This window comes from Mytilus trossulus, chromosome 10, assembly GCF_036588685.1.
Source record: "Mytilus trossulus isolate FHL-02 chromosome 10, PNRI_Mtr1.1.1.hap1, whole genome shotgun sequence".
NCBI lineage: Eukaryota > Metazoa > Mollusca > Bivalvia > Mytilida > Mytilidae > Mytilus > Mytilus trossulus.
In genome coordinates, this window is record NC_086382.1 from 59752976 (window position 1) to 59778484 (window position 25509).

Consider the following 25509-nt stretch of genomic DNA (forward strand, 5'->3'; position numbering starts at 1 on the left):
TTTATTAAGCTTAATACAGAACACATATATGCATTTCACATACATAAAGGTAAACACATTCGCTGTTTGAAGACCACATAAGAATAACGAGGAATTGTGCAATTATTTTGCCGGTTTTTTTTTAATTATATTTTTGTTTATGAACTGTATAAAAATTTATAAATGTCAACTTCAGCAATATCTTACTTTTTGTGTTTATCGACAACTAAGGGAAAAAAAAAAGGAACATATTTTTTAGATTCTTTACAATCAACTCTTTTAAATAAAAGAAAAAAAAAATTCCTAAAATTCTACTAGTCTATATGAATATAAATGCAATAAATAAAGTCAAAATCACTAGTCACAAAACATAACACAATTAATTGTTTTTCTTAAATAAATTTAACGCGTCAAATAAACATGTACAACAGAAACTATGCATCAATTTGATAAGAAATACATGAAATCTGTTTAATACAAACACTCAATAAAAATATTAATCAAACTTATTCAATCATAATTTGTATTTGTTCTTTGGTAAGTTAAAACAGTAATTGACCATTCTCTCGAAAGTATCTATGGACTTTCTAAAAGCATTCTTTAAAAAGCTGTAGTTTCTTCTTCGGATAGAAGTAAACTCTTGTCATTTTCACTTATATCCGTTAGATCATTGATTGTTTCATTTTCAGTCGTCTGATCTTCTCCGTCTACGGAATCTTCAGGAGTTTCGTTTTCATTAGATAAGACGTCACTTTGATCGTCAACATCAGTTTTCAAAGGCTCAAATTTGTTCTCTTCACTGTCCAAAACAACAGTAGAAAAGCGCACCTGTTTCTCATTGTAATCAATGTCTGGTTCTTCGTCGTGCACATCATCACTATTTTCATCACTATGCTTGACCTTTGATGTGTTGTAGTCTATGTCTGGGTCATCAACTTTATCAGAAGTCATTATAAACTCGCCAGATTCTTGATCAAGTACTTGGTCATTATTTCCTCCTATAGGTGTTTCATTTTCAATGTTTTCATAGTCAGCTTGTGGTAAGTCTGAACTTTCATTCAATGCATCTTCAATTTCTTCATTGACGGGAAGATATTGATTTTCATCCATTTGCTCATTTTCAGATCTAGTGTTATTGCTATTGGTATAATCTGCTTTTGGAGGATATAAATCTGACCCGGTGTCATTTGAAACATGTGGGGCATTGTCTTCATCACCGTTCTTGACATCTTTGCTATCTGTTACTGTATCTTCAATTTGATAGTCTTGTATTGATCCTTTATTTTCTTCCATGTTCAACAATTCATTTAACTGATTAAGCTGTTGTTCAGCCTCGTCAGTTGTTGAAATCGCGTTTATTTCAGGCATGTCGAGGGTTTCGGTATCGTTTTGAAATGCTGGATTAATAGTTCCTAAAGCATTTGATTCTGAAATTGCTTGTTCATTACTGTTTTGAGAACTGTCGTAGTCTGATGTTCGTTCCCGTTCCTCCCCAAGGTCAACAGTTACTTCTATTGACTGCATTGAAACAGTATCTTTAACTACATTTACGTCATTGATTATGGGAGTTTTTTCCTCGTCAAGAGATGAAACTGAATTTTCATCCAATGATCTGAAAAATAATTATCAAGAAATTTCAAGAGGGTTAAAATTATTTCAGTATACATGTTAAAACATACCAAATTTTTCTTGGATTTTGGTTTTTATTTGTCAAAAGAGATCAACAACTTTAAAAAGGAAATACACTTATTGTACTGAAACTGTTCAAATGAGTATGCACCAAATTCAAACGATAACAGCAACTCTTTAGTTTTAATTGCATAACAATGTTGGGGGAAAGGATTGATGGAGCTTGCAAAAGGGAAAGTAATGTATGATTCCTGTAAATTACACATGAGTTTCAGAGGGGTTTATAATTTATATATTTTCTCTTTGTAGATAGTTGTTGAAATAAAGTCCAAAAGACAACTATTGTAGCGTACAGATTAAGAACATGAAAATGATATATAAAACTTTTCGATTCTTACCTTTTCTTTTTCCTAAAAATGAAGATAGTAGCAAGAATGCCTCCAACAAGTATAATAGCAGCTAATACAACCAGTCCAATCTGTGACGCTGTGAATTTGGAATCCTCTGATACTGTCGGTGGGCTTTCTTGCAAGAACAGCAGTTGTATTCCTTCCATGTTCCGCAGTACAATCCTAAATGAGAACATTAGAACATGCAACCTCATATAGTTTTGATAAGGTATAAACTTATAAAACTAAACACAATACTTTAATAAAAAAAGTTTCAAGTCTTTGTCATGTTGTTTAGTGTGATGTACTATTAACGATGGCAATGACCACATTTGTAACTTTTGGAAATGTATGGAAACGTAAGTGTCAAGACTGGAATATGAAAGTTGCTATCAAAATAAAATTCAGATTTAAACTTTTTTGTAATAAATTTATGTTCATAATTGCTTGTTTCAAGTATAAAAAATGTAACAATTGAAGTTGAAATCATCTAAAATTATCTGGAAATCACCCTTTAAGGATTTAAAAGTGAGTAAGTCCGAACATATCGACATACTTATATATGTTTCAACTTGTAGCTGTTGAAAAGTCTTTGGTAATGTATACTTATATCAAATATAAAAAATATATGTTGAGAATAAGTTTATGTTGTATAATTAAAAATGACTTTATTATATTCACCAGAGACAAAATAACATTTATTCACGGGAACAATGATCGATCAAAACCCAAACCGTATGTTTAGCTATGTTGGAAAGTGTTTTATGTGATACAGAAAGCTTTTCATTAAGGCAAATACAAATATGGGAGACAAAGTTCCAAGTTGTTTTTCTTCATTCGAACGTATTTTGATAATGTAAAAGATATAATAGTATTCTAATATTTGTTTTGTTTTAAAATTTTCAGTGGTGAATGATATAATGATACCTTACCATTACTGTTTATAACGTGCATCTGTCATACCAAATCAGCATATGATTGAAGAGTTGTTTCCCTTATTTATGGATTGTTTAAAAACATTTAGCAATACAATTATTTACATATTATATCTTTCGTCTATGACTTAAAATGAACAGAAGCATTGACAGTTTTATTGTTGTATGACTTGCTATCAATCACGTCAGGTATATAAATAAGATTCCAAGCTTTTATTAAAAAAAAAGATATGGTATGACTGCCAATGAGACACTTCTCCCTTAGAGACCAAATGAATAAGAAGTTAGCAAGAATATGTCACCGTACGGATTCAACAATGAAAAAACTAATCAAACATAGACAGCTATAAAAAAACAAACACTAACAGACAAATGGAAAAAAATCAGATGAGAAAACTTATGGTCTAATTAATAATGAAAACAATAAACGAAAATAAACAGCATGCAATGATATTCACCTTTGTAGTTCTTCATTTAGTAATTTAGATCCAGTCAAATTCCTTGCAGAAATATCCAATAATGATCTACAACAGTAAATGTAAAAACGAAATGAAAAATTGACTTATTTGGAAGAAAAGAGTATATCTTTAACACATGACGTAAAGATACATGTAACGTTATACTCCGTACGTTAAAGCTATAGCAGAACACGAAAAGAAAGTAGCATATACTTTATTTACACTCTCCTCTTTGTTAATGACTAGATTTTAGTATATAGTCATACGTTGGAGTACGGTGCAGAACTTATGAAATGAAGGATAATCAGAAGATTGTTAAGTTTTGTTTAAATCACGAGTTTAGTATGACGTCCATTATCACTTAATGAGAATATTTTTGTTTATTTAGAAGCCAGTTGAACGACGTCTTTGGTTGCGGAAGTTTCTCGTTGCATTGAAGAACCATTGGTGTCTCTTTGACATGTTACCGATTTTCATTCTCACTTTTATATCATATCAAAATTGACAAAAGGTTGATTAAATAACAGTACTGGTAAAATGACCTTAAGTAAAGCAAAATGCTTGAAGGGGATATATGCCTCAATTGAAAATAATATAAATAAGACAATATCGGTATTTCAACGCCAGTACCGAATTACTGACAACTGTGCTTTTGATAGCCTCGCTGGTGAACAGTCCACCAAAAGTGATATCAACCCAATGGTAGTATCAATTTTAACCAATATTATTGCGCTATTCGCACATGTTGACAATTAATAAGATTGATCGCAAAAATACCGCATCTAGATTTTTTTTTTTGTGATGCCAAAATATACTTCAAATATGACTCTACCATGAATATGTATAGAAGACAGCGCTAGCTATACTCATTTATTAATGTTTTGCTATTTGAAAATTAATACCTTGGTTGGGATACATCTTTCCTAGTGGTCCCTGTGATCACTTTAGGATTAACATCTTCAATTTTTACCATCAGCGATAGGAGTTCACTCAATTTCCTATTGAAGGTTGAAAAGAAATAAAGCTATCTACCATCTACATATAAATCAATGAAATTAGTTATCATGTTGAGTTTGTGTATTTTTGTTTGTCTTTCCGCCATTTTCGGGCTTATTTGTTTAGGCCATATCATTATCAGTTTGTTTTCCACTTATAAGCTTCAATATCCCTTTGCTATCTTTCGACGTTTTTTTAATATAGTAAATATATGTCGGGTTGTAGTATTTGCAGGAAAACGGCGTCTATTTGAGGATACAAAAGTTGTGGTTTTAATGTACATATGTTTAACCAATATATTTGTTTGACACAAAAGATTGTAAAAACAATTCATAATCATTGTAATAAGGAGGCCCCAATTAGAGCAAGAAGTTGTATTTATATACATAAGAACTGTTTGGTAATGGTTATTATTATTTTTTATTATATTTTATTTGTGACCATGGTGTTTCATTGTGGTAAATTTCATTGTTCCTTTCGAAATTCTTATGTTATCTTAATTAATAATGCAAGTATATGTAACCACTACTAACTTGTACGATTTATATCATTCATGATATATGTAATACAATACTTACCTTTCATATTCCAAATGTTGTGACTTAAGAACAGTTGATTCTAATGGTGCTTCGATTCGGACAAAAAGATCGGTTATGAGAGTTCTGGATATCTATAAAATAGTGATATTTGATTAAAGTAATGCTTGTAAGACCCAAGTAATATCAAACGGAATCGAACCCGTTCGTTCGCCAAAGTCGTTGTTAGTCGGCTTTAAAAGTATGATTAAAAAATTATTGCTTATGTTTTTCTACGTATTTGATAGCCTTTCATAGTGTGAATAATGTATCTGTAAAAGACGATATCATGAATTGACTGTAGCTTATAATAGTTATCACCAGGACCAAACATAACTCTAAAATCGTCAATTGCTTATTTTATGTAAAACGATCGATCTGTACACATACCAATCAAACTCAAAATAACAGCATGTAACAGCTCGTTATCGTCCCTACTATCTATTCCGAAATATATACAGTTACAAGTAAAAGTAAAAAAAACACTTTACAAATGGCACATACTTATTTGAAATTCTAAAATTGATATCTATACAGACATATGTTTAGAAGATTAACATCACGAACGCAGGATCATTTCCTTCTCGTACTATTTCACAAAGCTGTTGCTGGTACATTTTTTTTTAACAATGTTCCTCTACGTTATAAAAATCAAACGAGATGCTTATTGGTACAAAAAAAAGCTTACTTCAAATGAGGGATGTTAATTGACAACTACAAATATTTTATATAAAGTAAAAGCACTATATAAACTTACATAAACATTACAGGAAGACTGTAGGGGAGGATTTCCCTTATCTCTTGCAATTATTATTAACTGAAAGAACTCTTTGCCATGCGGAAGAATTACATCCGAAAGTGATATATTCCCCGTTGTTTCGTTTATGGTAAAATACCGCGAGGTTCTGAAAAAATATATATCACATTAACCGAATATCAATTAAAATTGTTTATCTAACATGAAAATATACTACTAGTATTTTACACACAAATCAATCAAATACTAGTTATTGATAATAAATCAATATAAAAATCAGTTTAAAATCAAAAAAACATATGAATTAACCAAGTTGTGTTTGGTATCAAACGCACTCTAGTTCTACCTAGTTAATGTACACCCTACATCTAATCTTAATCATAACAAAAAGCATATTGTGAAAATATATGCTGTAGTCAGCTTTGGCCTTTTTTGTATACCATCTTTTTCAAAAGGTGATTTAAATGTTACACTTTTATAATTAAACTTATCTGTTGTTGTCAATAACTGTGAGTGTCGTTCAGTCAGTTTAGTAAATGACATTTTGATTTGTAAAAAATATGCCTTCGACAACGTTCAAGGTTTGTCCTGATATATGCGTTTATGTAATGAAGCGATATTTAGCCGTTTTGCGATATTCTGTTTTGGAATATTTAGCTTTGATATGCATTACAACACTGGTCATGTTGGACATAACTCATGTTTTTGAAATCAATCAGTACTTTTGTTGTCCATGCAGTTTTATTGTCAACTTTCATTCTTTTCTCGTACATTCTGAAGTAGAATTGTACAATTGAAAACAGCCTTCTACTAAATGAAAAATTAATTTACATGGTTTCTGGGATAATATACTGTATGGCACCATTTTCAGCATGATCTTTGTCAGTTGCCTACGAGAGATAAAAAATGTATTACTACGAATTAAAAGAACCAGCATAATGAAAGATCACAAAAAGTACTTATTCAGAAAACAGAAACGTCTTTCATTCTTTTAATATGACACCAATGCATACATTATGTGTAGAAAATATAAAATTGTACGAGGTATAAAAGGTATAAAAGGAAATATCCTAATGAATGTATGGCAATAAGACAATGCCGTTAAACATTTTCAGTTTTCATAAGTCGTTTAACAAATAGCCTGGATACCAGACGGCGACTGTCCATTTGTCGTTCTGTTGATCTATATTTGTGTATTAAAATAGTCAATTGCAGGGGTAATCATTTTCTTTTTTTAACCAGTACTTAGTTTTTAAATGCATTATCTTAGCTTTTATGATCATTGATGAAAAGATAATAAAGTTTAAATCCAGTCATAATTAGTCAGTTAGAAATCAGACTAGATACTTACAGTCACATAACCAATATCGGTCCCTGGAGTAAGAGGGTAGGGTAGCTCGAAAAAATTGTCAATAGTGTCATAGACAGGTGGATTGTCATTCACATCAAGAACATAAATGGTGAGCGTTATGTTAGCAAAAACCTACAAGTATAATAATATATTAATACTTATTGTTCATTTCATAAATTTTGTTTGTTACTAGTACTATAAAAGACTTTGATATTGAAAAGAAAAAAACGTTGAAGAGATACACACACAAACTAAAACCTTATTAAAAGAGTAAAATATTTATGTTCAGAAGTCATTGTTTAAGACATGTAGACAACATATTATCTTATCATAAATGTTCAAGCAATATGGAATAAAAAAAAACTATAAGTATTATCGTTAATGTATAAAAGCATTGTCCACCACACTATAAAAATATTTATATCTTTTCTTGGATATATGTGATGACTTTCAAGTATTCACTTAATTCTTGTAAATGAGTAAGAATAAAAGATAACATACAAAGTTTCTATTGGTAAGAACATGGATGTTTAATGTGTAGTTATCATGCCCATCTTCCCTGTCTATGTTGGCCAAGGTAGAAACAACTCCACTATTTTAGACAAAAACAAAGTGTTTATAAATATTAGAAAATGCACCATCTTTTGAAAATATTTGAAATATTTACGGTTTTCCTCGTTTTTACAGTGTAGATGTTATTAGAGGTATACTGCACATATCGAAATTTTGTTTCGTCATATTTGTTACACACTTATTCACGTGTAAACTCATAATTTATTCAAATGTATGACGTATACTTATAAAATCCAAAAATGTTTATTTAACAATAAAAATAAAAATAAAAAGATGAAGTTAGAAATAGTGGCATAAGCATACAATGTTAAATATTACAGTTTTTATCATTAAGATCATCCCCTGGGTTTTTTTTGGAGTACATGTTTCGTCGTATTTTGGTTTTTGATACGCGCTTTGAGGAATGTAAGTCATTTTGCTTGTTGCCATGATGATGCCAAATTATCTTTCGAATTGTAAGTTTGAATATTACTATCGTACCATCTGCTTTTTATTGAAAAAAACCCCGCTAAGTTAATAAAACATTATAACAGTGATACAGTATGGCTTTTTAAATTCAACTTAGGGATTCATATCACCTCTACATGTCTTGTTAGAAATATAACTTTATATTAAATATATAACCTTGTGACCCCTACTTCAAACGACGAGTTTTCTCCAATCATTTTATAGGTCTTTCTTTCTCCCATCTACAAAAGTTAATAAATAAAACTTACATTTTTTAAGTTGAGTTAAATGTGTCAAGGTTTTCTCGTTTTTTCTTAACACTGTCATTTAATTTAAAAAAACACGTTAATTAATTCCATGTGTCCGAAGAGCTTTTCTGGATTTACCTTAGTCAGGCACGCGTGAAAATATGGATAGCGTTTCGTACATGGCGTTTGTCAAATTTCGTCATTTATTGTGCTGAGGTTACAGAAAGTTATTGATGAGCCGTTTGAGGACAAGATATTTTCTGATTATGTCTTCATTAATAAAATAAAAGACTCCATATATTCCTCGCACGTTAAAAAACATAGCAACACTTGTTTTGTAAAGTACACATAAGACATGTACAATGCACTTTTTTGTCCCGATCAAGCATACCATTGTTTCCACAATGCAAATCTAAATGTCTCGTCCTTAATACATGTCGTCATAACTTACAGAACCTACATATTGTATTTATTGTGAATGGTAACTTGTTCTGAATATGAAAACGAAATGCGTTTCATATAAAATTAATCTCATGCGCTACTTATTGAGATCCTGCAATGGGATAACATTTAAGACAATTAATATAAAATTTCGTTTTTTTGAAAATGTATTTCTTTATGTGTTCTTTTGTAACATATAACATGGCTCTTTAAATATACATCCCATCACTGTGTTATTGTGCTTTAGTAAATTCTTGTATTTTTGTCTTTCATTTTTACTCATGTGCTTTCTTATATGCATTTTGTGTTTCTTTGTTACTTTTTTTGACAGAGGTTAAGAATATGACACAATGTTGACTGCTTTACCAAATGTTTTGACATTTTAACTATTATATCTATTTCGTTTGTAGTCGTAGTCAATACAATGGAATTTTATGCGACTACCATATAAGTGAGAGATATGAACTATAAAACCATGTAGGTTTATTCCACCATTTTCTACAGAAGAAAATACCTGGACCAAGTCAGGAAAATGACAGTTGTTATCCATTCGTTTGATGTGTTTTAGCTTTTGATTTTTCCAATTGATTAAGGATTTCCGTTTTAACTTTTCCTCAGCCTTCGTTAATTTTGTGATTTTACTCTTTCCAAAAACATCTATAACTTTGATATATGATTCAAAAGATAGACGCAAGTGGACTTTGTAAAACATCTATATCTTCTCTACAGAAGATTGCTTTAAATGTTATTTATATATAAAATTTCTTTTGAAATAATAATTCTCCAAATATATATATATATAGCTTTGACGAATTAACAATGAATAAAAGAGGCTTATTATTATACATTGTTCATAATCAAGCCTAGTGCCGTTTCAAAAAGAAAGGTCAATAAACTTGTTTTCAATTTAAAGTTGTCTGAATGATAAAAATCGGTCAAAAAATTATCTTTTCCCGATACGTCACAGTTTGACCACGCAGAAATATCATTTAATATTAGAAACGTCATTACCTACTCTGCAACTGTAGCTATGCCCTTAACGGAGACGTTAATAGTTGCGTTTATCAATTGAAACTTTATAAATACGAATCAAAATGAGCGGAGACTTGAATGAGGAATGAACGGATACGTCAGATAATGGATGCTTGGTAAATAAACTCCTTGAATTAATAAATAATGAGAAAAGGTTTTTATGATCAAGCGTACAAATGACATGACATTTATAATAGCTGAGATCAAGCCTATCTTGCAAACTAACATATTTACATTATACTCACATCTATAAATTTAACAATAGTTTTAGGCCTAACATTTTCGGATATGGTTGCATTGAATTCTTTTTGCAAAGTATCTGTCAAATTTGCCAATATCGTTACAGGCACTTGATTGCAACGCCTGAAATGCAATATGTGATCGTTATAATTTACAACAATGTAAAGAATAACAAAAGTTAGTAAAGTTACATAATGAATTCGAAATAAAAACAATTTAGATTGATTATTATCTGTAAACTTCTAAATAATCAAAAAAATAATGTGTAAACGCGGAACAACAACAATGTAAATAGCACATAGTTGAGAGGGTGATAGTGCACATTGTGAACCAGAAAAACATTGTCAAATGAGGCTTACCTATCATGTGTTATTTAATTTATTTTACAGAATATTTATTCACTTCATAACTTCTGCTATAACGGCCTCTAAAATTTTAATTACAAAGTAATGGACTATGAGGTCTTGTGCATACGAACTATTCGTGTTTAATATAAGCGCATATTTAAACAAAAGTCTCCGTAAAAGGGGATTTAGTATTTGTCATAGGATGGTGTAAATTACCTCCTTTGCATTAGCCATTAAAAATTTGGCATTTTATCATGTGGTTTAATAATAAAAATAATAAATAATATTACCAAGAACCTATCGCTTGTTTGGATAGATATATATAGAAGTAAGTAGATGTGGTTTGAATACCACTGAGACAACTAACCACCAAACCTTCAAATGACGACGAAAATAAGAGTATAGGTTATAGAATGGTCTTCAACAATGAGGAAAATTCATCAGCTATTAAAGGCCAATTCATGAAAAATGTGAAATAATTCAAACGAGTGATATCATAATTTATACAATTTTTTTTTCGAAAAACAAATATGACAGACCTGACCTATAGATACAACCTGTAAAAAACGAATGTTAGGCTCTTGACTGGGGACAGGGACATAAAAAATGTGGCGAAGTTAAGCTCAACATCCCTTACCTTTCCCATACCATTGTGACACAGCAAACACAAAACAAAAATACTTCAAATAAACGGAATGGTATGGTTAATGTGTCATGTCTCTCCCTATTGTTTTCCTGTTTGTATATAAAAAAATGTTCGTGCGCTGTTTTCGAATCCATATCTTTACTGAAATTGGATAAACGTTTAAAAGTAACCATATTTATTTTAAGACTTATCGATTAAAGACGTTACGCTGTTTCTATTTTCTTTATTCCACTCGTGGGTTTCTGTCTAGCACCTAGATATCGTACCACAGACAAAAATGACGTTGTGATTGGTGTAACCCTTTCGCGAGGTGCCCTCTATGAATCCGTAATGGTTTAGTTAATTTCCTATGGGGTTCATGACGTCACATCTATTGTTAATGGTGACTTCATTTATTGATGTTGTTATCCTTCTTTGTTATATTTGTCTACAAAACTCAGCATGAAAAGTGCCGCATGCAATAATTAAGTTATATGTTTCTCTAATTAAAAGAGTCCTGTCTTTTTGTTTAGGTTTGCTATTTCTTCAATGAAACTTTATCTTGACTATTTCGTTTCACATGATTAAACCGTATATTTACTAATGTATATTGACTAAAACTACCTGCTGCTTTGTTGGACTGGACTATCACAAGCCTCTGCATGAAATGTTATATCATCTGAGATTGGATCGGTGAGGTTTACAACTCCTGTGTTTTTATCAATTCTGAGATTACCGTGATGAAATGGTATTTCATATATAACTAAACCATTAAGGTTAATGTCGTCATCAGTTGCATTTACCTATAAATGACGATCTATGTTTAAATATGTCTATGTATAGCATATAATTGTTATATAGGGTATAATCTGGTTTTTTTCTGATATCAGTGTCCATGGTTAAAAACAATTTTACAGTTCAACTTTGTATTTGTTTGGCTTTATAAATATTTTGATATGAGCGTCACTGATGAGTCTTATGTAAACGAAACGCGCGTCTGGCGTACTAAATTATAATCCTGATAACTTTGATGACTAATTAATCCACAATTGTTAGAATTTTTTATCCACAAAACTTAGAATTTTCTTATCCCAGACATAGATTACCTCAGCCGTATTTGGCACATTTTCGCTAGCCAAAGGTTACGATCCACTCCCGCTCTCTTCACCCTTGGCAGATTGAGCCAACATTTGTGATAACAATGTTGCGCCATCTATCGGAAAATTAAAGTCACGCTCATTATTCTTGACCAAGGGTAGCACTTGCACTTTTCAATTTGGAGGGGAAAATGTGGTAGTGTCTAGATTGTACACACTTGGTAAAGCCGGAAATAAAAATATACTTCATACACAGGAACTTCTATAAGTTGATTTAAAACATTCAAGTTGTCACTAAATATAGTCGTATGTTTAGGGATGTAAAGACTTCTTGCACAATAAACACGTGGCAATTGTTTACAAACACTTTCTACATTTACACGTGATCATATGATATGCGCTTTTTGATTGGATGCAGCGAGTTTCGACTGCAACCAATAATATTCCTTACCTTGTGTCTCCGAAATTTTATCTCAATCGGCCAAGGGTGAAGATAGCGGAAGTGGATTGTAACCCTTGGCTAGCGAAGATGTATTTGGCACAACGTTTAGGAATTTTGGATTTTCAATGCTCTTCAACTTTGTACTTGTTTGGCTTTATACATATTTCGATATGAGCGTCACTGATGAGTCTTATGTTGACGAAACGCGCGTCTGTCGTACTAAATTATAATCCTGGTACCTTTGATAACTATTTTATACAGGAAAATGTCTGTTCGAAGTCAGTTAAATCATATTTTGATTTTTACCATTTGCTTAGGGATTTTCGGTTTCGAATTTTCCTCGGAGTTCTGTATTTTTGTTATTTACTGTATTGGGTTCACACATCGTTGTCAATAAATTAAACTTCATTTATCATATAATACAACTAAATTCTTATTGATTGATTTGCTAACTACATTAATAATTTTTCATATGTTTAATGTTTGTGTTGTCTTTATTGATAAAATAGGATTCACTATATAATAGTTTCAAGTATTTACAATATATATTGGTTTTTTTTAACAGTAATTGTGAACGAATGCAGTTAATAAGATGACTCCTATTGTATTTTTGTTATTCACTATAATGGGTTCAATCGTTGTCAATAAAATCGAATTTGATGAGTCTGTAATACAGTAAGCAGTTAAATAAGCTTTAAACCAGATTTAATCAACCATTTTCCACATAAAAATGCTTGTATCAAGTCATCAGGAATATTAGAGTTGTTACCCATTCGGGAAATGTGTTTGAGCTTTTCATTTTGCAATTTGATAAGGGATTTTTCTCTTTGAATTTTCCTCAGAGTTCTTTTTTTTTTCTTTTTGATATTGTTTTTGATCAGCCTTTAATTGTGAAAATTGTTCATACTAAAGATACTTTTCAATTTTGACTTGTTGATTGTTTATTGACTTTTGACTTTCTGTACCAAGTCAGGAATACACCAGTTGTTATCCATTCGTTTGATGTGTTTGGACTTTTGATTTTGGACTTTCCTTTTTGAATTTTTCTCGGAGTTTTTACTTTTTTTGTGTAGCTTTCAATTTATATATTCAAATTTTGCATATGTGCAGGTGTTTTCTGTTTTTACCAGAACGAAGTGATTATCATTTTGGTGGTACATAACCTTAATTTATCATATGATACAACTAAATTCGTATTGATTGATTTGCTAACTATATTAATAATTTTTATATGTTTAATGTGTGTGTTGTCTTTATTGATAAAATAGGACTCATTATATAATAAATTCAAGTATTTACAATATAGTTTTTTAACAGCAATTGTGGACGAATGCAGTTTATTTGATTAGTCCTATTCTAAAAAAATATATGAATGAAAAATGAATAAATTTAGCTGTTTTGTTCTATAACACCACTGTCCCAGTTTGGTTTATGGTTGATCGGTCTAATACATTTTCAACCACGGCGTATTTTTAGGGTAATTTCCTAGGTCAGAAGCCTGTAGTAGTTCGTCTGTTGTCGTTGGTTCATGTCGGTCGTATACTGTTTTTCGTAAATAACTTGTTGAATATTCGGCCATTAGTTTTTTCTCAAATGAATTATCATGGAATACGTGTTTCTCATTGTTGATAGTAATCACCAGGACCTAGACATCATAATCTAACAGTGACATTTCGAGAATTAGGACAAATGTAATGTCGGTGAAAATAATATATAAAATCAATACTACTTCCAATTACTTGTATTACCTGACCAATCATTCCAGTGCTCTTTCCAGAGAAAGTGTATCCATCTGGCTGTGTAAATATAGGACTGTTGTCGTTTATATCAATTATGTGTATCTGTAATATCATATTACCACCTTCAATACTATTTTTTGCGTCAACCGCTGTCACCTAAAAGTATGACTCTTTTTTTAAATAATATGTCATTTTATTAGATGAATTGTCCATTACTAACTACATAAGTGTACGCAATGAAAATATTAACAAAGAAATGAGCAAAGATAATGTCAAGAAAGAAATATTTGATGAATTTAAATGACACAGAAATAAATGAATTATTAGATGATGAAAGTTATAAATATGTATTGCTTACATAAATGTTAAATTTGGTACATGACACTATAGGGAGATAACTCAGTAAATATCAGCAAGACGTTTCATTGTTAGGAAAAAAAGCCTCTCAGGTATCAACATTAGTGTTTGTCAAACTGCTATATATCAGATGAAAATTGTCCGATAAACTGGTTGTTTCAAATCTTTTAAAATTGTTACATTTTTTTGTCAAAGGGTGAAGGAAAATATTCTGTATAAATGTTAATAAAATTAAACGAGCCAAATTAATATGTGTCAAGGTGTTTGATACTACCTTAAGTTGCATTAGTTCTTTTAAAGTGCACTTTTTGTTCACATTGCACTGCAAAAAAAAGCTAACACGATTGTGAACGTCGACTTTAAGAGATACCTATCTATATATAATTATGTTCTGGAATGGATACATAAATAGAAAACCTAGATTGACAAAAAAAAAAAGACAACGGGTATTTAATTCTAAAGTCTATTGGTAATAAAGACAACATAATTTCAAAACTACGATAACAAGTGAGAATTATAAGATTGTCTGATTTGTTACATGAATTATGATTTAGATACATACTGTAACATTGATAACATCTCCAAGTGTTTCACGATCAAGTTGTTTAGAACTGTTGACTCTGATTTCCCCATAACCATCTTCATTAGTCGCAACAGAAAATATGTCCGATAATTCTTTTAACAGATATTCAGTCTTGTCAAAAGGTTTCTGTTATATAAAATGTCAATCTACGTAATTTTTTTACATTATTATCTATTGTAAAAAGGAATTGTTTTATTTTTACATTCTCTTAATAAAAAAGTAATCTAATTATTTAACAGGTGAATCATACAAAATTAACACAATACGCTTTGAACAATGCATTTGAAAATAGGTAAATATTTTTGGATAATTCATTTGCATTATATTAGTATATTACATGTGTTAAGGCTTAAATGCGTGATGCATTTTTTCGAATCTGTATTTAAAAACTATTCATATATAAACGTGGTTTGGCTGTTGTTTGCTTCACTTTGCATTTGAGTATACATATTTTTTTCAATAAGAAGGTTTGAACATCCATAACAATTGTAATGTGTCACGCGAAAAATAACAACATGTTTTACTTTGGTGGACCGTAGGGGAAAACAAGTGAGACCAAATACACAAAAAAATGATTTTTACCAAATAAATTCTTCATATCGTTAATAATGACAGTTTTTAAATTTCATTGATTTTTTTTTATATAAAATTCAAATAATATAGAAGATTTCTGTGCAATAAAATTTTTGGTCTTCATAATTGACGCAAGTTAACATCTATAAATTAACTTACCGAATCGTTATCAGTAGCAGATAGTTTACACAGAAACGTTCCAGACGATGCATGCTCATCGATATACACTTCTTCATAATCATCTTCGAAAAACGGAAGATTATCATTAATGTCTTTCACTTTAATTAGAAGACTAGCTGTAGCACTTCTTGAGGGATTGTTGTCTTGTTGTACCTTCAGTTCGAAAGACATTTGGACAAGGATTAGTATTATGTACAAACATTTAATGTGTCAACATAACAATGATATTCGAACACAATTTCCTTGATTTATTTTCGGGAAAGTTTTGATTCAGAGTGTCATTTATTTACATCATTAGTATATATGGTTGAACCTATATTGAATAACCGTTACCGTGGTTTGATGATTGATAATTTATATGTAATATAATGTGTTTTGTTTACCGTTAAAGTGTTGTATACTTGTGATCTGTAAAACAGAAGCAAATAATACGAATTTGGCTGATTTATATTTAAACAAATGATCTTTCCCGATGATTGTGTATTGTATGATTTCAAATAACCGGTTATGACTAAACAACGTGTATTTGATTTGATCTGTTAACAGAAGTCAGTTGTCGCACTCAATGGTAAAGAAGGATATTCTTACAATGTATAAAGGATTTTCTATGATTGTCCCTCTGCATTTATCTCCTTCCCTTTACTTTTGGAATACAAAAAAAGGAATGCATGTTCTATTTCATTTCGAAGATGTTTAGCAAAGAAAAGATAAACTCCCATGTATTTCAGTAAGATTTACCTTTGATGTCGTACTCGTGGTTATTGTAATACCGAATATATATTTTTGAAATTTGAAAATCAATTACATCATGAGAACAGTTGACAATACCTTCATTGAGTTATATATTTGTTTGTTTTTGTGGTAAAAATATGCTTATTATTCAAGAGTATTTAAACATTTGCATTTAGAACTAAAGATATACCTTAAGTATAAGGTTATATTCAGAATGTTTTTCTCTATCAAGTGGTTGGAGGACTTTTATGCTTCCATCAACTTTATTGATATCAAAGTATGCTTTGTCATAACTTCCATCTGTCAATGAATAAATGAACACATTTAATTAAGGTAGCACTACAGTCAGAATTTTCTGACTCCAATCAACAGTCTTTAAAGAATTAATTTCTCTAAAACTACTCAATGGATTTTTAAAATCTTTAACTCATTTTAAAGCTGAAATATAACTCTTTCTTAATTTATTAAAAAAATTATTTTTAGATTGAATAATCTCAAAATGTATCTCATTAATTGCCAAAAAAATGGTCTTCCAACTTGGATCAAAATGGCACGTTCATGTCAAATGGTAGTAAAAATTTGTTTTCATCCCATTAATCAACCATATAAAATCAACAAAACCGTGTCTCAGATTTTTGATATATGCCTCCAACTCTCATTTCACCTTTCTTCTTTGGAGACCTATAAATTCATTTAGAGGAATATTATCCAAAAACTAGGACACGGTATTGTAGAAAAATACACCCTTTAATCATGTATGTCAAAGTCAAGACAAAGGGGGTACCCATAAAGTTTCTATTTTCATTTTTTCATTACAATTCTCATGAAAAATTGTTCTGAGAAATGACCTGAAAACTGAATTTCCCCCTTGGAACCATACAAAGTAAGTATAAATACAAAAATTCCACTGGGAACACCCCAGGAGTGTTCTGATACCATTACTATATCAATAGAACCACACACTTTGTGTCTTTGATGCTCTAATACTGTAAATTTGCATTATATGTGAACTGTCCAACACTAACTGGGCATTTGGCGGGAGTTTGACGTCACAGATTTCACCAACATCTTTAATGTAGTAACTAAATATAGACAAAGCTCCACCTCTTTCCAGACAGTCTAAGATAAGAGAATAACATGATTGACCAGCTGCATATAATCAATGTTTAACATCTGTATTCTTTATAGAGGGTGGTACAGGGTTATTTTCGTGCAACGTGATCGCCGTTTTTTATTTCACGTACAACGTGTTTAACTTTTTTATTTCACGTTCAGTCGTGCAAGACAGTACCTCGTTCAACGTGTTCTGCTTATTGAGTTTTACGTGCATCGTGATTTTCAAATGCTTATTTTGCGTGATCGGTATTTTAAATAAAATTCAAACACTTTGCAGGGATCGTCAAGAAAGACTTTTTTAAAAGCCGTCAACCATTTATAACATAAATGTGTATACTAAATCGGGAATGTCAAGTAAAGCAGAGAGTCCATATATACAGAAGACAGTGACTCAGTCACACATGGTTTACATCAAAGTCTTTTTTTTTCGTGCAACGTTCATGACAGAAATTATTTCACGTTCAACGTGAAATTATATCTCATTTTACTTTTTTGTCGTGCAAGCACCCCCTTTTTACCATCCTCTTTATATTTAGAGAATAATTTTCATTTGAATTTTAAACAAGAAGTAAATTATGTCTGAAATAAGCTAGAACATTAAGAGAGTGCACAAAACATGTTCATAAAAATATCAAGAGTTAGACCATCCTCTTCTTGAAAATACACTTGTCCTCAGATTTTGTTTAATTCAATGGAACTGAAAAATTAAACATCAACTGAAAATTAGTTAAAATGCATAAAACTATTCAAATGAAGAAGACCAAGGGAATAAAAATTATACAGGCAGTCAGAGGCTTTTAATACTTTCCCATTCTTTTCCATAGTATTTTTTTTCCATTTTTTTATAGATTTTTTTCTATTTCTCTGTTCACTTCCCTGTTATAAAATTTTTTGTTGTTGCAAAACAATGAGATAAGACTACAATATTTATCTTGTGGTCAGGGATTAACAGCTGACACTGGCTTTAACAGATGATTGACATATTAGCCCCTCCCAAATGCCTATATATTTAGATTAATTACCATGTGCTTTTATTTACATAATTCAATTATCAATTTACTCCCTGTTGCGATATGATAATGACTTTGGGACTTTTACAAACTGTGCAGAATAGTACTAACTTCAAAATTATGTGATAAAAAAAATATCTTCAAAAAATCATTGTTAGACTGTAGTGCTACCTTAAACAAGAAATAATTGTAACAGGATGTTGCTACGAAGTCTCCCAAACAAAGCTCCCATATTAATTTGATGTGTTTTATTGTTCAATACAAGAATATACATGGTTTAGAGGTGGGGATATGGACCGTTTACAAGTTTTCAAACACGAGGGGGTGGAGTGACCCCCTAGGGGCTTCCCTTTTATTTCTTTTCATTAATTTTATTGTCCCCTTCAAGAATATATATAGTTAAGGAGTGGGGATCTGGACCGTTTACAAGATAATAGCACATTCTAAAATTAAATGGGGTGGGGGTGACCCCCAGGGACTTCCCTTTAATTTCATTCGATTTGTTTTATTGTCCCCTTCAAGAATATATATGGTTTAGGTATGGGGAGCTGGACCGTTTACAAGATAATAACACATTCTCAAATTGCACAGGGTGGGCGCGACCCCAAAGGACCTCCCTTTTTACTTCGTTAAACCGTTTACAAGATAAAAACATATTCTCAAATTTAAGGGAGGGGGATGACCCGCCAGGGTTCATGTGATTTGTTATATGGTCATTTTATCATTTCCGAAAATTGTGTGTGTTTATCACTTAAAGTTTTCAAGTTATATTAATTTGAAATTTTTCGAAATATAAAATCCCATAGGGTTATTTTGTAAACCCTTCCTTTCTTTAGGCCCCCAAAATACCCCTTAATAGACCCCAATACACAAACCAACGATTGATGGCTCACCTTGACCTTTTAGTCTAACATTGTATGAAACCTTAAGTAAATCTGACGAGTAGTTTTGAAGAAACGCTGCGGACAAGTTCATTTTTTTAAAGTGGTGGAAGAAAAAGAAAAAGAAAAGAAAAAAGAAAAAGAAAGGAAAAAGAATAATAATAAAAATAATAAGAATTGAGCAAAAACAATAAGTCTCCAAACTTTGTTTCGGAGACTTAAAAAGCCTGGTATAACTGATAAGCTTGAATTCAAAAACATAGAAAATGCAATTATTGCAAACAAACAAAAGTCTGCATTGCAGATATTAAAACCATATTGGTGGTATATTGCATGTCATATTTATACAAGATAACATTGATATTGTATAAATAATTATATCAAACGTGTATTTTACGAAGAAGACACTCCCGACTTGTTTGAAGCGTTTTGAAAGTTGTGAATATATGAATGGAGGAAAAAAAATGCGCATAAATAGAATTAGGAACGAAAACAGGAATTTGTCAAAGAGACAAAAACCCAAACATTTATATATTTGATGTGAAATCTCAAATATGTAGAATAAGATGATTTCAAGGCTCTGTTAATAGAAATATTTACACTAAATCTTCTAATACTTTCATCACCCACCAATAGAAACTATGCAAATTGTTCTCTTAACTCACGTTCAGATATATTGGTGATGATCTTTTAAGAAATAATCCACACATTGACGAGTGCATTCATCTTATATAAACAAACCATAAAACTTAAATCTGATGACTATCTTGAAAACTTATAACATAGAAGCAATATATGCCATGCCCTGTCTTTTTTGTTTAAAAGGAGTTTTTTTTTAATCTATTTTCGATTAAGTTCAAAATAATTAGAGATTTTTTTTTGTTGTCTTAGCTCTGTAAATATCAAATAGAGATTTACGAGATTTGAACACCAGTGGACTGTTTTTGCCTTATACTTGACATGTAAAGTAAAGTACTTTAACAGCCACATTTTTTTCCAACGACGATATGAAAATTTTATTTTTTATTTTTTATCACATTTCTGAACACCTCCATTACATGTTTTGCTGTGCAACACATGTTAACGTTTTTGTTTATATACAAGCATACACATTTCAAATGGCTCCTAAAGTGATTAACCGTAGATTTATAAGGAAACAGCAACTAAACTTATAAATTCCAATGATATCTTGATAGATTCTGTTTCTCTCTTGTACTATTCACTTTAAACGTTAAACTTACCTTGGAAGTAAAAGGACAAATTTTGTCGACCATCTCCAGAGTCCTTGTCATGTGCACTGACTTTTGGATTTGTTAGTTGCCAGTCAGTGTTATTTGTCTGATGAACAAAAAGTCATTTGTTTTGAGTAAATGCAAAACAACTATGAAATTATTAATTATACAAGTTTGAATTAGACTTTAAAAAAAAAAATTGCCATACTGAATATTTTCATCCAACCTGAAGACTGTGAATTGTATACGTCTTTTTATTTATTTCAAGATTAAACAATTGAAGCCGAAATGTTTTTAAACGCACTGATGTCTGCTTCCTATTTGAAATATTATTAGTAATTTACTACTTAATAAGCCAATGACCAAACATTCCAAACATCGTGTAATATGTGCTAATCTTAACATCAAATGCATTCGTTAAGAATATTAAAGATGAAGTAATCAAAGATAATTATTACTTACATTTTCAAAAATCTCGTATTTATAGCTGCTGTTATCAAAGACCGGGTCCATATCATCTACGTCTATCACATTAACAATCAATTTTGTAGATGCGTTTCGAATGTCATCCTATAGATTGATTAATGTATCTTTTAGATTTAAATGTTACTCTTGTGTTTTCTTTAACGACATAAAAGACAACACAAAAACATGTACAAAGAAAATAACTCAAATGTGTATTTTAACAGGGGGAGGTGCATAACAAATGAAAAATCTAAGTCAGATTTTATCAAACGGCCGATGGAAAAGAACCGTCTTGTTGCATGCCTTTTCCGAAAACAATGGTGGGATTAGCTTGGTTGCAAAGGTAGCTGAACCTCCAACTTGTATGCCAGTAGTGACAAATCAATAAACTATCGTAACACGAATCCTCGAAATTACCACCAATAAACTCAAACTTCTTCAACATGTCAACATATGTAAATCCTTATTAAAAAACTTATTTCTGACAGTGAACCATTTAGAAAAGCGTTTACAATAGAAAAAAAAAACATGACTGAGAGGAATATCGTTGTACGCTTATTTGGCCCTGTATATTCACCGAAAATTTTTAAACCATTGTACTTGTTAGATCATTGATAATAACATATATAACATATATGTGAATAAACATTTAAGTAAGGTCTCTTTTGTTAATATATCTTCCATATAAAAAATACACCAACAGAGAATCTCAATATATAGAAATTTGTGAAAAATGCCAATCAAATACAGCATTATTACATAAAATCCTATTGATAAAATGATACGTTGCATCAAATTATCGTATATATATATAGTGTACACGTCGTCTTGGAATTTATCTAACAATTCAAAGTTAATGCTTATTAGTACATTTGTATGCAATCAAAACTTATTTCCCACTCAGTTTTTCTTCAACTTCAAATATATTATTATATTTTAGAATTGTAGTAATACCAAACAACAAAAACTTTATTTAAATAGCATACTTTGAATATGAATAACTGAAAATTAGTTATATATTTCCTCTCCTTTTATTTTAATATAGTAAACGTTTGAATAAATGTATAAAGTTTTGTTACTTACCGAATTAAACTATTTACTTGGTGTGTAATAACATAAGCAGCACGGTGGGTGCCACATATAGAGCAGAATATGTTTACCCTTTCGGAGAACCTGCGATTATTCCCAGTTTTTGGTGGGGTCCGTGTTGCCCAGTCTTTAGTGTTCTTTGTTGTTTCTAGTGTACTTTTATTTGTCAGTTTGTCTTTTTGTTTTAGCCATGATGTTGTCAATTTATTTTCGATCTGTGAGTTTGACTGTACATATCCCTCTGGTATCTTTCGCTCTCTCTTTTTCTCGATATAATAACCATATTATCATTATTAAAGTAAATAACCATATTGCTACAATTAAGATGAAATAAAAATGTTTTTAATATAATAGGTGAATATAACTTAGATTTATCCCACGACCAACTTGATACTATCGAAAACCAGGCTCAGAAATCTCAATAAAACTTAGTCTATAGAAATCAGTTATTATTGATCATTATAGTTTTACCGTAAATTCAATCTGTATCGTATATGTAGTCTTCCCTGAATCATAGTCCAGCTGAATTCCTTTTTTGAGTTCAACATGTTTGTCAAAAAATTCAAATGGACCTGAATCATTGTTCTTGAATAGAAAATAGACATGTTGAGCATAAACTTAATCATCTTGTTCATGTTTCGAGAAGATAACTTGCAAGATATCATATGCAAATAGAACTTAATGAATGACTCTTTGGAATAGTTTTGAAGTTTGATATCTGATTTTTTTATAACTGTTACCTATATAAATGTAACAATTTCAATCCCTTGATAACTTGAACAAAATAACGTCATATGCTTGACAAATTATTTGTAAAACAAAACACAAGTGAGGTAAGATGAAATATTTTACTTTCACAGTCTATATGAAAGAGGTGATGCCAGTACGTAGAACTTGTCCATTGTCTTTATAGTGATTGATATGATTTATCCATTGTTTTTTAAATTGCCGATTTTTTATTCGTCTGCACGAGAGGGTGACATTAAAACAAATATTTGCCGCTCAGCAATGGTAATGATTAAATTGTCTAAAGTATCTTTAAATCAACATCTTACGTTTACATTTTTATATACAAGATATTTAAAAGAATATTCTTCATTGCTATGCCAAACATTCTAGGGCCCCTTGCAACAATTAACACAGACAAGTAACAAATCGAGGGCCACAACTCCGTTACATTAACATAGACATTTTTTATAATTGAGTCTCTGCATATAAAATTAGCACTAGTTGACTTTAATTTGTATAAGCGAGTTGATCTTATTGGAGTCGAAAGTGGTTGTTTGAAATATTTGCTTGTATACCAGTACTTAAAAAGAGTATATAACCTTTATACGAAAACGACCATTGTTGATACTTGGATAGCAATCTGTCTGATTTAGTTCATTGGAAAAATCGAAAACTGATTGTGGTGAGGTATTCTGAAATGAAGATTATATACTAACGAGCTGTGTCCTCCTACTGACGACAAATTAAGTAAATATTCTGACAAGTTTGTGACATCAAAAACCCTGGTGCAATAATTTTTCAGTAATACATACATTTTTGTTGTTAAAGTCATAGTACTTTGTTACGTACACGAATGAATCGAAGAACCTGAGTTATTTATAAACACCATACGAACGTTAAAAGGAAGCGTTACTATCTGAACATAGATCATTACCAAAAAAAGTCTTTAAACGTAAATTTGGTATTTTGCGTCCCGTTAAGGATATTTATTTCAACATTCAGGATAGGCAATGTGCATTGTTATTTATTATAGCTTTATCTTAAGTCAGTTCGGAATGATGATTCTCTTTAGTGTACAAACTTAAGTCGTTCACAAACCAAAAGTTGTATGATAAAATTAAACAAACTATTAAAACAAAACATTTACATTACTAAAAAAATACTCATGCTTACCTCAATAACACTAGTTGAAAACTCCTCTTTATTGAAAAACAATGAACCAGTCAGTATAAAATCTCTTTCCAAAATCAAATGGTATGAAATCTTTAAAAATAAAAATGTTTCTGAATTATTTCTTTATACCTGCTGTATTTACAATTTATCTTTAACGAAACTAAACTTCTAGAATTACGATAAATGGCCTAATCTTATTACTGCCATTTATTTTCTGTAAATTCTTATTATCAAGGTAAAAAGCATAAGATTTTTGTATAATGACAAAAGACTGAAATGTAACCCATAAAATATTTTGTAGCAGTGGCGAAATTTTAAAGGTCAAAATCTCTATTTTTCAACCATTTGTTTTCAATTTCAAGGTTTCTTAAATGTTTACCTAGAGTCAATCTTCATGAAAATTGGGTATGTCCTGTCTTGTCCACGTTACGCTTTTCTACATTCATTTATCAACCAAATTGAATGTTTCAAGTCTTGTAAGAGAGTATTACTAAAAAGTAATTTATGGTTTTCTGGCAATCTTACATAAATATACCCTGCTATAAGCCCGCGATCTTGGCCCAAAATTGTTAAAATATAAATTACTATTTCGTCAATAATATCATTTCTGTAAGACAATGACAATCAAAACCAAGGAGTAAACAAAGACTCACAAAGGACATTTACATCAACATTTATAAATAATAATAAGAAACCACACGGACTCCACTAAAAACTGGGAGTGAAATCAGGTGCTCCGAAGGGTAAGCACTCCTGCATCGTGTACGACACCCGTCGTATTATTTCTTTCTTTAGTTCGGTAAAGATGGAAGGTAATTATGACGGAGGAAGAACATCATGTATGGTTTCTGTCACACGTTTGTCATGATGGCCAATCAGATCATGTAGGCAGCCGTAAAATTTCTTGAGTGATGGCCTTAATTTGATTGATTCATAGCCCTGTCTTAACAGCTTTTGAAAAATCAACGTACTTTGAGCAAGCTCTAGAGTAGCGTTTCAATTGAGACACATATACTCCATATGCTGGTGCCACTGGGATGTTGCTACACAGAAATGGAAAGTTGACTATAGGAAAATTAAAATCATCCC

General features: G+C 30.7%; 1 protein-coding gene across 1 annotated transcript; it reads right to left on the reverse strand.

Moving 5' to 3' along the window:
• Positions 1 to 521: 521 nt before the first annotated feature.
• Positions 522 to 21378, reverse strand: LOC134688048 (cadherin EGF LAG seven-pass G-type receptor 1-like). The gene is made up of 18 exons (XM_063548515.1): positions 21328 to 21378; positions 20974 to 21070; positions 16916 to 17025; positions 15973 to 16146; positions 15220 to 15366; positions 14310 to 14456; positions 11647 to 11825; positions 10056 to 10173; positions 8267 to 8331; positions 7571 to 7661; positions 7070 to 7201; positions 6550 to 6608; positions 5719 to 5866; positions 4965 to 5056; positions 4293 to 4388; positions 3391 to 3456; positions 2007 to 2180; positions 522 to 1591 (listed from the first exon to the last, which is right to left on the reverse strand). The coding sequence occupies exons 1-18, from the start codon at positions 21376 to 21378 to the stop codon at positions 580 to 582; spliced, it is 2958 nt and encodes a 985-aa protein (XP_063404585.1). The 3' UTR covers positions 522 to 579.
• Between the last annotated feature and the right edge of the window lie 4131 nt (positions 21379 to 25509).